General features: G+C 38.8%; 1 protein-coding gene across 5 annotated transcripts in view; it reads right to left on the bottom strand.

Annotated features, from left to right (window-relative positions):
• The window catches only part of si:dkeyp-72e1.9 (syntaxin-binding protein 4), a 78,203-nt gene that overhangs the window by 33,243 nt on the left and 31,545 nt on the right, over positions 1 to 13,415 (bottom strand). For all 5 annotated transcript variants that reach the window (XM_051386871.1, XM_051386873.1, XM_051386868.1 and 2 more), the window contains 3 exons: positions 11,098 to 11,193; positions 589 to 658; positions 405 to 479 (listed from right to left, as the gene is read on the bottom strand). In XM_051386871.1, the coding sequence (XP_051242831.1) occupies positions 405 to 479; positions 589 to 658; positions 11,098 to 11,193 (241 nt within the window). The remainder of the gene's footprint in view (positions 1 to 404; positions 480 to 588; positions 659 to 11,097; positions 11,194 to 13,415) is intronic.

Below are 13,415 nucleotides of genomic sequence, written 5' to 3'. Positions count from 1 at the left end.
AATTGGACAAAGTACACTGAAGTTACAACAATGTCCTTTTGCATGGTGGTACATCAAAATTCGACAAGCCTTTCAACAAAAATTCAATATTTTGATAACTACTCATCATGATGGTCTTTAGAATGCACTGACCAGATTTGAAATGAACCCAAATGATCAATTCTCTAAGAGGACTTTGTAAAGTATGTGTGAAAATCGCCTAAAATGACCACCAAATTCCAAATGGCCAATTGGACATGTTCCGGCTGCCAAACATGCGAGTCATTGTGAGAAATAATAATCCCAGCAGTTTCAGTAGGGTCCTTGCAACAGTTACTGCTCTGGCCCTAATTATGGATCCCTTGACAAGCACCGTGTGAAGCAGTGTGCCACTGTATGAATATATACATTGACATTTTGCTTACTTTGCTTCTTCATCTCTGGCTATGAGAAGGCGCATGTGATTGGTTGCTGAGGCTGCTCTCAAGACATCCACAGCTCTGTAAAACAAAAAGAGGGACAAAAATACATTTACATTATTGCTAAGCCATCACCTCAGACAATTGTGGTTACAACAATAACATGAGCAGTAAGACTTTACTGGACTACCTTTCACTTGTGACTCCTACTAGACTGTCCCCGTTCACCTCCAAGATCTGGTCCCCTGGCATCAGGTTTCCTGTCAGAGGTCAAAGAACACAGTGGAGGTATCAGCGACAAGTAGCATTAAGGGAACTATATATCTGAATTGTAAATGACAATTTAATAATTTTGTAATCATTGTAATTTGTACTGTATTGTAATATAGTATCGTTCAATGGTGGGAAAACATTTCTGGTGAGGATGGACAAAGATAACAGAGGATTACTTACATACATATGTGCTGTCAAACGATTAAAATATTTAATTGCGATTAATCGCATTCATGTCATAGTTAACTCGCAATTAATCGCATTCATGTCATAGTTAACTCGAATTAATCTCAATTAATCGCACATTTTTATCTATTCTAAATGTCCCTTGATTTCTTTTTGTCCCATTATTTTTTCTCATTTTAATGCTCTTATCAACATGGAAAAGTGGATCGGCTTGCTTTGTGCAAATGTTGTTTTTAGTGAAAAATCATCCATTGTCGCCTGGCTTTGACGAGGGGGCGGAGAATATGCATCAGCTGTGTGCTTGGCCATCAAGTGGTATTTCAGACTGGACGTGCTGTGATGATAGCTCAGTTCACAACGACAGAACACACAGATCACTTCGGTCTTGTCAATGGAACCATTTGGCAACTTTTTAAAAGTAAACTTTCCATTCAGAATATTATTGGCATCCATTTCGGCCTCTCGCGCTCGCCATCCACTCAAAACGTAACATCTACTACTCTTAAACAAGTGTGTGCGGTGTTGTTTTGTTTGCGGTCTAGATAGATCCGGTGTGGTGTTGTAGTTTTTCTAACGTTACTAGTTATTGCAACAGCATGTGAAAAAAACTACAAAGTGTGCTAGGTCAAAAAAACACTGTGATTGGACACATAGCTTGAAGCCTGGCAAGACGGATTCTCGTGTGATTTCATGATGTTGCAAGTCCAGTTGCCTCGCGGGCTTAGTAAAGCCTCATTCTGTTGTAACTGTTTGAAGTTGAAGCTATGAGCTATGTGTATCTTTCAGCAAACATTTCACAGGCTTTTGTCTGGCATTGATAGAATTGATACTTTGATACCAATCCGACACAAAACTGTACTTAAAGTAAGTTTAAGTAAAATTTAAATACTTTTAAATACAATTTTCCTAAAAAAAAAAGTCCAAAGTCAGACCTGCAAATGACATCACACCTAAGCTGATCGTATTCCAGTAAAAAAGAGTCAGAAAACCAAGCTCTAGTCATTTTTTAGCAATACCTGTTGATAACAACACATTATGCTATATATTGCTCATACAAACAGACGTAAGTTGGACAGTACTGTGTGTACAAACTTAATGAGACACAGAAGACAGAAGTGCTAATAAAGAGTATATAACTACAGCTTTCACTTAGTTGCAGCATGGAGCAGCCATCTTGGACACTGTTCACAGTCCATAAAACCAGTAAAGTTTCAGGATACACTGTGCACAAAGATAAATAAACTGTGTATGGCCTCAAACATTGGAGACACCACAGCAACACAACATACAAACCGTGTGTATGGTTATTATTGATGATGCTACTTTCTTTCCATGGTCTCTACACTGCCGCTAACTTCTTTCCAACCAAACAGAACACCAGCTGATACCACACTGAAAATAGACGATGCAGTCTTGTGATGGAAGTACAGTGTGGGAATGCTTCACAATAACATGTTCCACTGGCCTACAGTCACTTGAGACATCCTGGAATTGTCCTTAAGAAACACTCCACATTTTTCTAGCTCTTGTCTCACTCCTCTTTGTTTCTTGGCCAGCAGTATCAGACTTTGAAGATAATCTCTGTGACGGACTTTTATTCACTGCAGCTTTGCATGTTAAATTTTTCATTTGGATTTTTAAACATTTAGCTGGTGATCTTATCTGGTGAGATTTTTAAGAGCAAAGAACAAGTAGAATAACCAAGTGTAAAAAAGGATAAAATAAGATCCACTGAAGGTACAATATGATATGATCTACTGTTTACATGCTGCTGGGCAAAGCCCAAATGACTTGAAGGTACTCTTGATCTTGTTTTTGTTTAATGGACTGCTAAATATGCTCAATATACCCATATGGTAAATGGTTAATTGACCTGTACTTGTATAGCGCCTTTCTAGTCTTCCAACCACTCAAAGCGCTTTTACACTACGTGCCACATTCACCCTTTCATACACATTCACTCAGTGATGGCAAAGTCCATCAAACAGAAACTAATCATACATACACATTGAATGCACGGCATCAGGAGCAATTTGTGGTTCAGTATCTTGCTCAAGGATACTTCGACATGTGGCACCAGGAGCCGGTGATCGAACACACAACCTTCCAATTAAGGAACAACCCGTTCTGCCTCTGAGCCACAGCTGCCCTTCCATAGTCAGAAGGCCTTCTGGCATTTGCCCAATTTCCAGATGGCCAATCCTTTACTGACCACGGCCGCAGGGCTTGAATGTTTTTAATTGGATTAATATTGGAATATTGCAGGTCTTTCGTGTGTAGTCATTGGGAATGAACAAACGATATGAAATCTCAGTCAGTGAACAGTTCAAAGATGAGTTTTCAGTCTAGAGGCACTGCTGTTCTCACTGCAGTAGAAATATCATACCAGGTTAACTCGGGAAAGACATAGCTAAGCTTTTCCATCTTCATACATGCAGCTGAGTGAGAGAGCACTGCACGGGAAGAATCTGGCAACTTTAAGTGACAAGTGATAAGAACTGAAACCTGGTTAGGATGGTGTTGTCCATGTTCCTGTGTGCTGTGTGAGTGTATCAAAATAATCTCACACACAAAACAGTTCTCTGTTTCACCCTGAAATCTGTGCTGTGCCCTATATCCATCACTTTATGGCACAGAGAAAGAAAAGAGAAAGTAGGCCATGTTATGGTGTATTTTATTCATGTTTTCATACATGAGAGACCAAAAATACTAGCTCTGTCACTCAAGAGGTCATCAGTCTGTCAGGGTACTGTGGTGTCCAGCCTTCACTTCTATTCTATTCCTTATTATTTCATTCAAGTCCTTCTCAAGCTGTTCTCTACACTTTAATAACTAAAGATTTCCAACCCTTTCTTGGTACTAAACAGCTAAATTGCATTTGGACTTAACAGATTTTGTGCAAATAATGATAAAAACAAAGTGTAAAACGGCATGTTTTTTTTCTTTTTCTAAAATATGTATTTTAAGGCGTTGCTGTAAAATATGGGCAGAAGAACCAGGAAAAGGAGCAACAACCTGTTATTTTTCACATGATATTTCTGTGTTTCCCACAGTGGCCTCCTGCTTACTTTTAATGTTTCACAGCAGCACCAGTCCCATTTTTAAGAAGGCCTTTATATTTAGCCTAGCCTATTTTTAACAGAAATAATCTCATTAAAGAACTTTTAATCAAAAATCTGTGTAGCCGGTAACAGTAATCAACAGGATGAGGGCCACTGTGCTAGAGGGATACAAACACCACCTTGGCACTGCGAACTCAATGGGACTACAAATCACCTTGCATCACAAGGAGTCAGCACTTGCCACAAACTAGGGTTGCAGCACGATATGAAAACTGACGGTTAACATACCATGTACATTTGCTTATTTATGGTATTGAGTTCTGCAATGTAAGTGTTGTTTCGCATTAGTTCATCTTTTCTCCACTCTACACAAACGAAGCACCTCTGCATCACCATGCCGCTGACAGGGCAAAGCAGTCGCACTCACATAGGAACATCACACTATCAGAGCGAGGGCACAACATTTTCTGTCAAATCACTGACTGTACATGTTGATGCAGAGAAAAATTTACTTTCCTGTAGGGCTGCCCCCTAATAGTCGACCTAACCATTAGTCGGTGAGAAGAGTTGTCCTCCTTTTCATCAGTCAGATAGCCGCAGAAAAACAAAAACATCTGCGACCTGTATCAGAGGATTACTGCAACACAGACCTTTTCTCTAATAACAGAAGTCTTACCGGTGCGCTGTTGCATATGCTAACTGTGTTACTACTACCACTAGCCAATTATCATTCCTATTAGCTGACTGTACCCGGACTGAGAGCTGGAAGGACAGGGGGACCCAGCGGGGAATACTACCGGGGAACGCACAACTTGAATGGGCTCACAGCCTCAACGGAGGCCAGCTGATTTCAGCAGTTGCGACCAAGACTCTGACTCTGGGGATGAAGACACAGCGGGTTCAGGCAGCGACAGGAGAGGAATGAAACAGAGAAAGAAGAGCCAGTTTGTAGCCAGATAATTTGAAAATAACTGTTAATATTATCCATCATTCATTGCATCAATAGGTTTACCAGTATTTGTTTTAGTGAAGTTGGAAGTTTTTTATTCTGTGTTTTGACATGGATGTACATATATTTAAACAATTAATTAATATGTAATTAAAATCAATTAATATCATAAACGTGGAATGACTTGTCGACTATTGGCTTTATCTAACAACTAGCTGACTTGGAAAACCTTTAGTCGGGAGCAGCCCTACTTATCTGCAGGTCTGTGTTCTGCTTGTTCCACAGGTGTGCAACGAATAGATCATAATGTCTTCCTTTTGTTGCACTTACGGATATGAGCACTGTCATCGTTAACTGTAGTAAAATATATCATAAAATGTGTCTCATTCCCTCCACCGTGCACATTGTAACTTATGATAATACAACTGTTACACTGAACATTTTCGGAGATGGGTATCGTACCGTGAAAATCTCATACCGTTACAACCCTACCACAAACCATTCAAAACCTGAAGATCTCTGCTACAGCACTCAGATGGCCAGATTTAACCTCAGATGTCACTTTCTTCTGCCCTTTCTCACAACAGTATTAGACAGAAAAACAGAGAGGGAGGGAGAAAAGAGAGGAGCGGAGAGAGAGGGTCTGAGTCTTTCAGGTCAAGGACAATGGACTTCAGGTATCCGATGTCAGATTCAGGAAACCTGCTCAGACTCCCAAAGCTGTTACCTCCAAAAATCCATTCATGAATTACACTTTGCAAATTATCACACCTCACTGAGTTCATATAGGGACAGGAGGCTTAAACAGCATATGCAGACCCTGCTGGGTGCTATAAGGACAAACACATGTGGAAGTTCTTCTTTGTATTCATGTGCAGACCAATGAACCATAATAGAATACAATAGTCTATTGTCACCTCGTAAATCTAGATTTTCTGGTTCCAGTGATTGATAAGGAAGAATATAAACCCAACAACAGCAGGTTTTGGGAAACTAAAAAGTAAACTGAATGTCTCAAATCATTTAACATTACCTGACACCAAACCCTGGCTGGAATAACAAGTTAGTGTGGTGTGGCTCAGTCTGATCCACTTTGTTTGTTTCCCATTCACAGAATCAGGGCTGTGTACAAAAGTTTTCTTCAGGGCACACAGAGCGGAAAGCTAACCGGACCATTTGATGAATTTGTGAATTGTAATAATAATTTGACTTAATTTAATAATAATTTACTGGTATTATTACAGTACTGATTCAATACTTCTGCACCTGACTACTGACCAGGTAACGTCTGAGTGAATGCCTGCTAGTGTCTTCCATTGAGGCTGCTTTGCTGCTGTCGCTGATGTATGTGACGTCGCGCCGTGAAGCAATTTGTGAATCTCGCAAGATTTGGAGGGACGCCACCTTTCAGACTTGCATTGCTGGTTCTGCCAACTCTCCTGCTTTGCCATCGGGATGATTCACTATACCACGAGTTCGTTAACCATCGAAATGACTTTGAAACTGTTATATTGTGATGGCCACAGCCATGGCCACACAGCCATCTTAAAAGCGGTTGCAAACATTTATTTAATTTTAAATAACATACAGGACCCTTGCTTTGTTTTACATATATACTTTATTTAGTAGTTTTTGGATTGTCTTTTTTTGCTATAACGGTTTTCTTTTTGAGCTTACCAGTGTTGCGGATTCTAGAGGGATGCATGCAGTCTCCAGTCTAAAAGGGGTGGCGCCTGGAAGAAGAGCAGCTTTATAGGGGAGGTGGCCAAATTGGACACTACATTTCTGTTGGAATAAGTGTTTGGTTGTTTTTGTTTTGTTATTTGTAGTTTATGTACTAGTGTTGTTGTTAGTCTCTCCCTGTGTGTCAAACCTGGTCTGATCAGCCAGTATGTAAGTCCCCTTTGTTTGTCTTATGGTAGGTCAGTTGTATTTTTGAGTTTGTTATGTTCAGAGCTTAAGTTCAGTCTGTTTGTTTGACCTCTTTTAAAAGGGCCCAAACTTTAGCTTTATTTTCAAAACTTGACCACTCTTCAGGCATAGATCTAACTCATGCAAGGGGCAGGAGTATAATTTACCAGTTTATGCAGGAGCTTAACCTAATTGATATTTGGAGAGTAGAAAACCCTGCAAAGAAAGAGTACTCTTGTCATTCAGCTACACATAATACTTATAGTCGCATTGATTACTTTCTTGTGTCGAAATCGCTTGCTCCTAATGTTAATGGTTGAATTTACAAGAGTATTCTTATTTCTGACCATGCTTTACTTCTGCTTAATTACTCAGCTTCAACTGCTGTCAAAGGAAAAACCCTTTGGCGCCTAAAGCCACAGTGGTAACAAAATCCCAAATTCCTTGACTACTTCGGGCAAAATATTGATGATTTTCAGTTGAACACAACAGAAACATCTGCCATCTGGAAGCTTTCAAAGCTTTTATTAGGGGCCAAATGATGGGATATACAAGAAATAAATCAAATATACAATATTTAGAGATATTGAAGCTGGAAAGGGATATAAAGGAACTTGAATTAGAAATAACTGGTGATAACAATAGAGAAAAACAATGAAAATTAGCAATTCTAAAAGCAAAGTATAACAGGTTATCTACCAATAAAGCCTTGGCAGGCTTAATTAGACTAAAGCAGACCTATTATGATCAGGGAGAGAAGGCAGGGAAATTACTTGCATGGCGCTTAAATCACAACAAAATGAACGAACTATCACAGAGATTGTGACTGCTAAAGGAGATAAATCATCACAAATTTTAAGAACAAGCTTTTATCACCACTGTTAGATATGTTTGTAGAAAGCTTTAATTCTGGAAAACTTCCACCATCCTTGCGTAATGCACTTATAATTCTGATACTGAAACCCGGAAAATCAGCAAGAAAATGTGATTCCTATCGACCAATTTCACTGATTAATTCTGATGCTAAAATAATTGCTAAAATATTGGCATGAAGGCTTGAAAGATACCTGCCTTCTCTTTCTGATCCAGACCAAAATGGATTTGTTAGGGGACGTCAAGCTTTCCACTGTGTCCGCAGGGTTCTTAATATTATTTATGCGAAGACAGAACATCCAGATACAGCAGTGCTCTCGTTGGACGCAGAGAAAGCGTTTGATCGAGTTGAGCATCGATATCTCCACAAAGTACTTGCACGTTTTGGCTTTGGTAATTATTTTTCTAATTGGATTAAAGTTTTGTATAATAACTCGGTCGCATCAGTATTAATTAACGATATTATATCCAAACCTTTCGAGCTTTCGAGAGGCACACGCCAAGGATGTCCCCTTTCACCTCTTCTGTTTGTGATGGCAATTGAGCCCTTGACTATTGCCATTAGGAGTAATCAGAATATTACCGGCATTAAAATAAATGAGATTGACAACAAAATAGGCTTATTCGCCGATGATATTGTGATTTTTTTAGCCCATTTAGAACAGTCACTACATCACTTGTTTAATACCATTACTTCTTTTAGTAAGCTTTCCTGTTACAAAATTAATGAATACAAATCTATTCTTTTCCTTAAGCATTCTGAAAGAGTAAATCCCCCAGTTCAAACACCATTCAAAATAGTTAGAGATAGCTTCATTAATCTTGGTATTAGAATTACCCCTAAAATTGACGATTTACTAGAGGCAAATTATAATCCAGTAATAGAGTCGGTTTCTGAATCTATTAATAGATGGTCCATGTTACCAATTTCCATGATAGGGCGTATCAATATACTTAAAATGAATGTTCTTCTGAAATTTCTTTACCTCTTTCATTCCATTCCTCTTGGTCCTCCTATTCACTTTTTTCAAAGATGAAAAGCATGTTCTGTAATTTCATTTGGAACAACAGACAGGCTAGACATCGCTTATCTTTGCTTTATCTCCCCTATGATAGAGGAGGCTTGAAACTCCCAAACCTCCAATGGTATTATTGGGCTGCCCAACTTACTACTGCCTCTAGTTGGTTCTCACAAGAAATGCCACGTTCCTGGATGAATTTGGAAAGAAACATGACATCCCCTCTACCACTCAATTCATATTTATATTCAGCTAAATTAAAAGAATCAAATACATTAACACATAATCCCTTTGTTAAAAACTCGATTATGGTATGGTATGAGGTTCATAAACATACTGGTGAGAAACCTGTGTTATCTCAATTTACGCCAATCTGGGGTAACAGTGCTTTTACACCTGGCAAACAAGATTTGGGCTTCGAAATTTGGGCAAACAAAGGCCTAAGTAAAATTGCAGATTTATCTAACAATAACATTCTCATGTCTTTGAAGATTTGAGACAAAAGTATGACATCCAACAAAAACATTTTTTTAAATACCTGCAGATAAGAAGCTATATATTTAAGATACAGAAATCTTTATCTCTACCTACTCTTAGCTGTATAGAAGAAATAGCAACAAATCAACACCCTAAGAGGGAATTGATGTCTAGTTTTTATGCAATAATCATGGATGGATCAAAGGTTTCCTCAGAGAGTAAAAGATTGGCATGGTGCGAGGATTTGAACTCTGCAATCTCAACTGAGGACTGGCAGACGATTTGCTTAAAATCTCAAACACAAACAATAAATACCCATTTTAAATTACTTCAGTATAAGTGGATAATGAAAACATATGTAACACCAACTCAGCTAAATAAATTTGACCCCAATAATCCCGACACGTGCTACAAATGTGTTAGCAAGGGCACATTATATCACTGCCTATGGGACTGCCCACAAATCCAGGCTTTTTGGAGATAAGTGATGGATATGATTTTACATGTCACAGGTATAAAGCTATTAATAGACGCCAAACTGTGTGTCTTTAGCATTTTTCCCGTAAATCATAAATTCAGCAAGGCAAATAAATCTATTATTACTTTCTGAATCTTACAAGCTAAATATACCATAGCCAAATCTTGGAAATCCACTATCAAACCAAGTGTTAGTGTCTGGCTTGCAAGACTGTCAGATGTCTACCCTTTCACTTACGTTAAAGGGTAAATATCTCGTCTTTGACAATATGTGGAGATCTTTTATGGTGTTCTTAGAGGGGAGGAAAGCATTGGAGGCATGCTCTCTGTGTATGTCAACCATCAACAAATGAGTATTGCTATGTATTTAGTATACGTCTGTTTGTCTTTGCTTAGTTTTATTTGAAGTGCTTTTCTCTTCGGGATAACCTCGGGATAAGTTAACTTTTGGACCACCGGTGACTCTTAAGGATCACCTGCTACAGCCCTGTCATGTTTATGTTTATTTTATTGAAGATGAGCCTTACTGTGACAGTTCTGATTTGCGCCTGTATTATTTATTGTAGTGTGATAGTTTTCTCTGAAAATTAACACACTTGTTGAAAAAAAAAAAAAAATTCGTAAGAAAACTTCAGAAATATACTTTGGCTTTCATAGAAGATAGTCTATCAATGGTTTTGCATAAGAATTATTATTAGAAAATAAATTATTATGAATATCAACCGATCAATAATCAGGAAATATCTGTCCTGATAATTATTGTGCGTCCCTAATTAAAAAGGAATCGTAAGTGAAAAAATCCCAAACCAGAGTTGTGTTCTTTGGGCGACTTTATACTAAATAGTGCTGACGAAAGTCAACAGAGACACATCGGCTACAGGGACAGAGAAACAGGCAGGGTGGGGCAAGACAGTGTGATTGTGAGAGAGACACAGACCAGAGGGTGAGTGTGAGTGTGAGTGTGTGTGTGTGTGTGTGTGTGTGTGTGTGTGTGGAAAAGAGTACTGAAGGAGAAATCAAGGTGAGTAGATTAAAGTTTGTGAGTTCAGCAGTGAATTAAGTAAATTAATGAATTGAGAATAGCCTTCATCAAGGCGTGATAGTGGGGAGTGTTTGGAGAATAAAGCGAGGGTACTGGAGAAGAGACCTGTGATGTGTTCACATTCTGATGGCAATAAAGCTGTAACAAACTACAGCAAGATCATCAGAGACAACATTATAATGACTACATTTTAATAGATCCATGGCACCTTAAATGCCCAATCTCATCTACTTTAACCAGATGTTTGAGCTGAAGGGAGATAATATAGGACACAGCACCCTGAGCTGATGATCTACAGCTTCTCCATATAGTTCCTTTTATGGATTGTCTCTCTTTATCCATTTTTACTGCCCCTGTGTATTGTCTACTGTGTGAATTGAAGTAACAGGAGTAAGCTTGGGCCATAGCTATAAGAGGACACAGTACTCACCATCATTTGAAGCAAGGCCACCTGGTAAAATCCGTTTGACGTAGACTCCGAACTCCTCTCCAGTTTGCTCCTTCACACCACCAATCACTTTAATTCCTGTCGGGAAAAGAAGAAACATTACTTTTTCATGTCTTTCAGTAATTTCACAGTCAGTGGAAGAGCTCAATGTCAGTGACTGGAGAGGATAATTACTTTCTTCTTTTGATAACTGTGTTTAAAAGAACATTTGGATTTGAGAGTTTTGAGAAAAATATTAATATAATGGTCCACTTACTATCCAGGGGCCCTTTCACTCCTCCTGTCTTTAGCCATTAACTAAGAGCTCAGTTAGTTCACTCACCACTATATTACATACCCATATTTCTATTTCAGGCGCCACAGCAAAAATCTGCTAATGGAACAAATGCTAATTACAGTACATAAATGAATAATAATAACCAGGTGCAGATGGGATTTTAAATATTGTGGTCTGAGGGGAGTGAGGGGAAGGTCATTTGTCAGTATAGTGCTGACAGAAGAGGAATGTGAGGGTCATAGAAGTCAGCTCTCCAGGCATTTCTATCAGGCTTTCACTAAGGGATGTCCTAGCCATGTTTATGTCCCCAGTCCAATATTTATTTTTAGATGTTTCAGTTCATTTTCAAGTAAGAAACCTTACCGTACATATTTAAGGGGGGGTTAAGGCTACAGTGTAGCTACAGTGGCTTCATGTGTAACTGATATAGAGATAAACAGATACAGAACTGATATGCTTGAAAGTCTGTGAACCATACTTAAAACCATAATCACAATACAAACAGCATCATAATGAAGTACTGTAATGCTGCAGAGATGCCCTAGTGTACACATCTTCTTGGTTTTTTTTTTTCAGTCAAAACTTAATTTGTGAGGCAAAAATTATCATTCCCAATTAATTGGTGGGAGGAGCTGGGGATCGAACCAACAACCTTCCGATTAGTAGACGACCCGCTCTGCCCCTGAGCCACAGCTGCCCCAATAATAATATTGCAATATCTGTCAAAACAATTGCAATGGGATGTTTTTTCCGATATCATGTTGCCCTAGTTGGGAGGAAAAGAAATCTGAGAGGACCTCAGGAAGAGGGCTGTAACAGCACATTTGTCTGGGGAAAGCTATACATTCATCAAAAACATTTTGGTCCAGCACCCCAAAAATCTGTGACGACAAATCTTTAACTGAACTAAGAAGTGACCTGTAACTCCACCTCCAGTACATGTGCAGCCCCTTATTGCTGCAAATCACAGAGTTAATGAAACAATGTGAACAGTTACTGTGGGGAATAATTATTAATCATTACAATACTAAGCACAGTATGGCCTGATCATGTATAATCCATCCATCTAGTGGCACGGTGGTGCTCTCTGTAGGGATCTATGGTGGGACTGTTAGCCCTTTAGAATCTATCTGAACCATTTAGGTGCAAGATATTTATCAGACGTCCTGATTCAGTATGAACCCTGCAGACCTCTCAGGTCATCTGGTTCTGGATTACTGGCGGTTCCCAGAGTCCAAACTAAGTGTGGAGAAGCTGCCTTTAGTTTTTGTGCTGCTCAAATGTGGAACAAACTGCCAGAAGAGCTAAGACTTGAAACAGCGCTGACTACTCTCCAATCCAAGTTTAAGACCTACCTGTTACAATTGCTTTTCATTCAAACGTATTTGTTTGTTTTATTGTTTTACTCTAGGTGCTTTTAATTGGGTTTTTTTACCCTGTGGTATTGTTTTTTTGTTGCTTGTCTAATTTAGTTGTTTTTATCCTATGTGTGTTTGCTTGCATGCTCTTTTTATCACGCGTTTCTTGTTTTGTTTGTGCTTTTGCTCATAAACTCTGTAAAGCACTTTTGGTTGCCTTGGGTATGAAATGTGCTATATACAGAAAACTGCTTTTCCTTGTCAGCTACTACGACAGGAGGGGCTGCATAGAATGCAGCCCCTCCTGCTAAAACCCGTTCCTGCATCTAGGGTGGCGACAGCATTCAGCTGAATGCTGAGTGATGTACACAGGTTTCAAAATGAGGGTAAACGTTGGGTTTGGTGGAAAAGCTTTCTGCAAACTGCCTGTTTTGAACACAGTGTAGGGCCAGGTTTACATTTTGGTCATATTGCTCAGCATACCTATTGAGTTGTTTTGCTGTATGAAACATGTGTTACATGTTATTATCTATGAACAAAATTACACTACAATTAACCTTTTGTTTTTGCCCCCATTCATCATGAGCTGAACTCAAAGAAAACAATATTTGAGAGAAATAGGCCTTTTGTGTACATAGAGAAAGTCCTAGATCTTTGAGTTCAGC

The sequence above is a fragment of the Dicentrarchus labrax genome, unplaced genomic scaffold (genome assembly GCF_905237075.1).
Source record: "Dicentrarchus labrax unplaced genomic scaffold, dlabrax2021, whole genome shotgun sequence".
Classification (NCBI taxonomy): Eukaryota; Metazoa; Chordata; class Actinopteri; family Moronidae; genus Dicentrarchus; species Dicentrarchus labrax.
The sequence above is the reverse complement of the archived record's forward strand: the minus strand, read 5'-3'. Positions and strand labels throughout refer to the sequence as shown.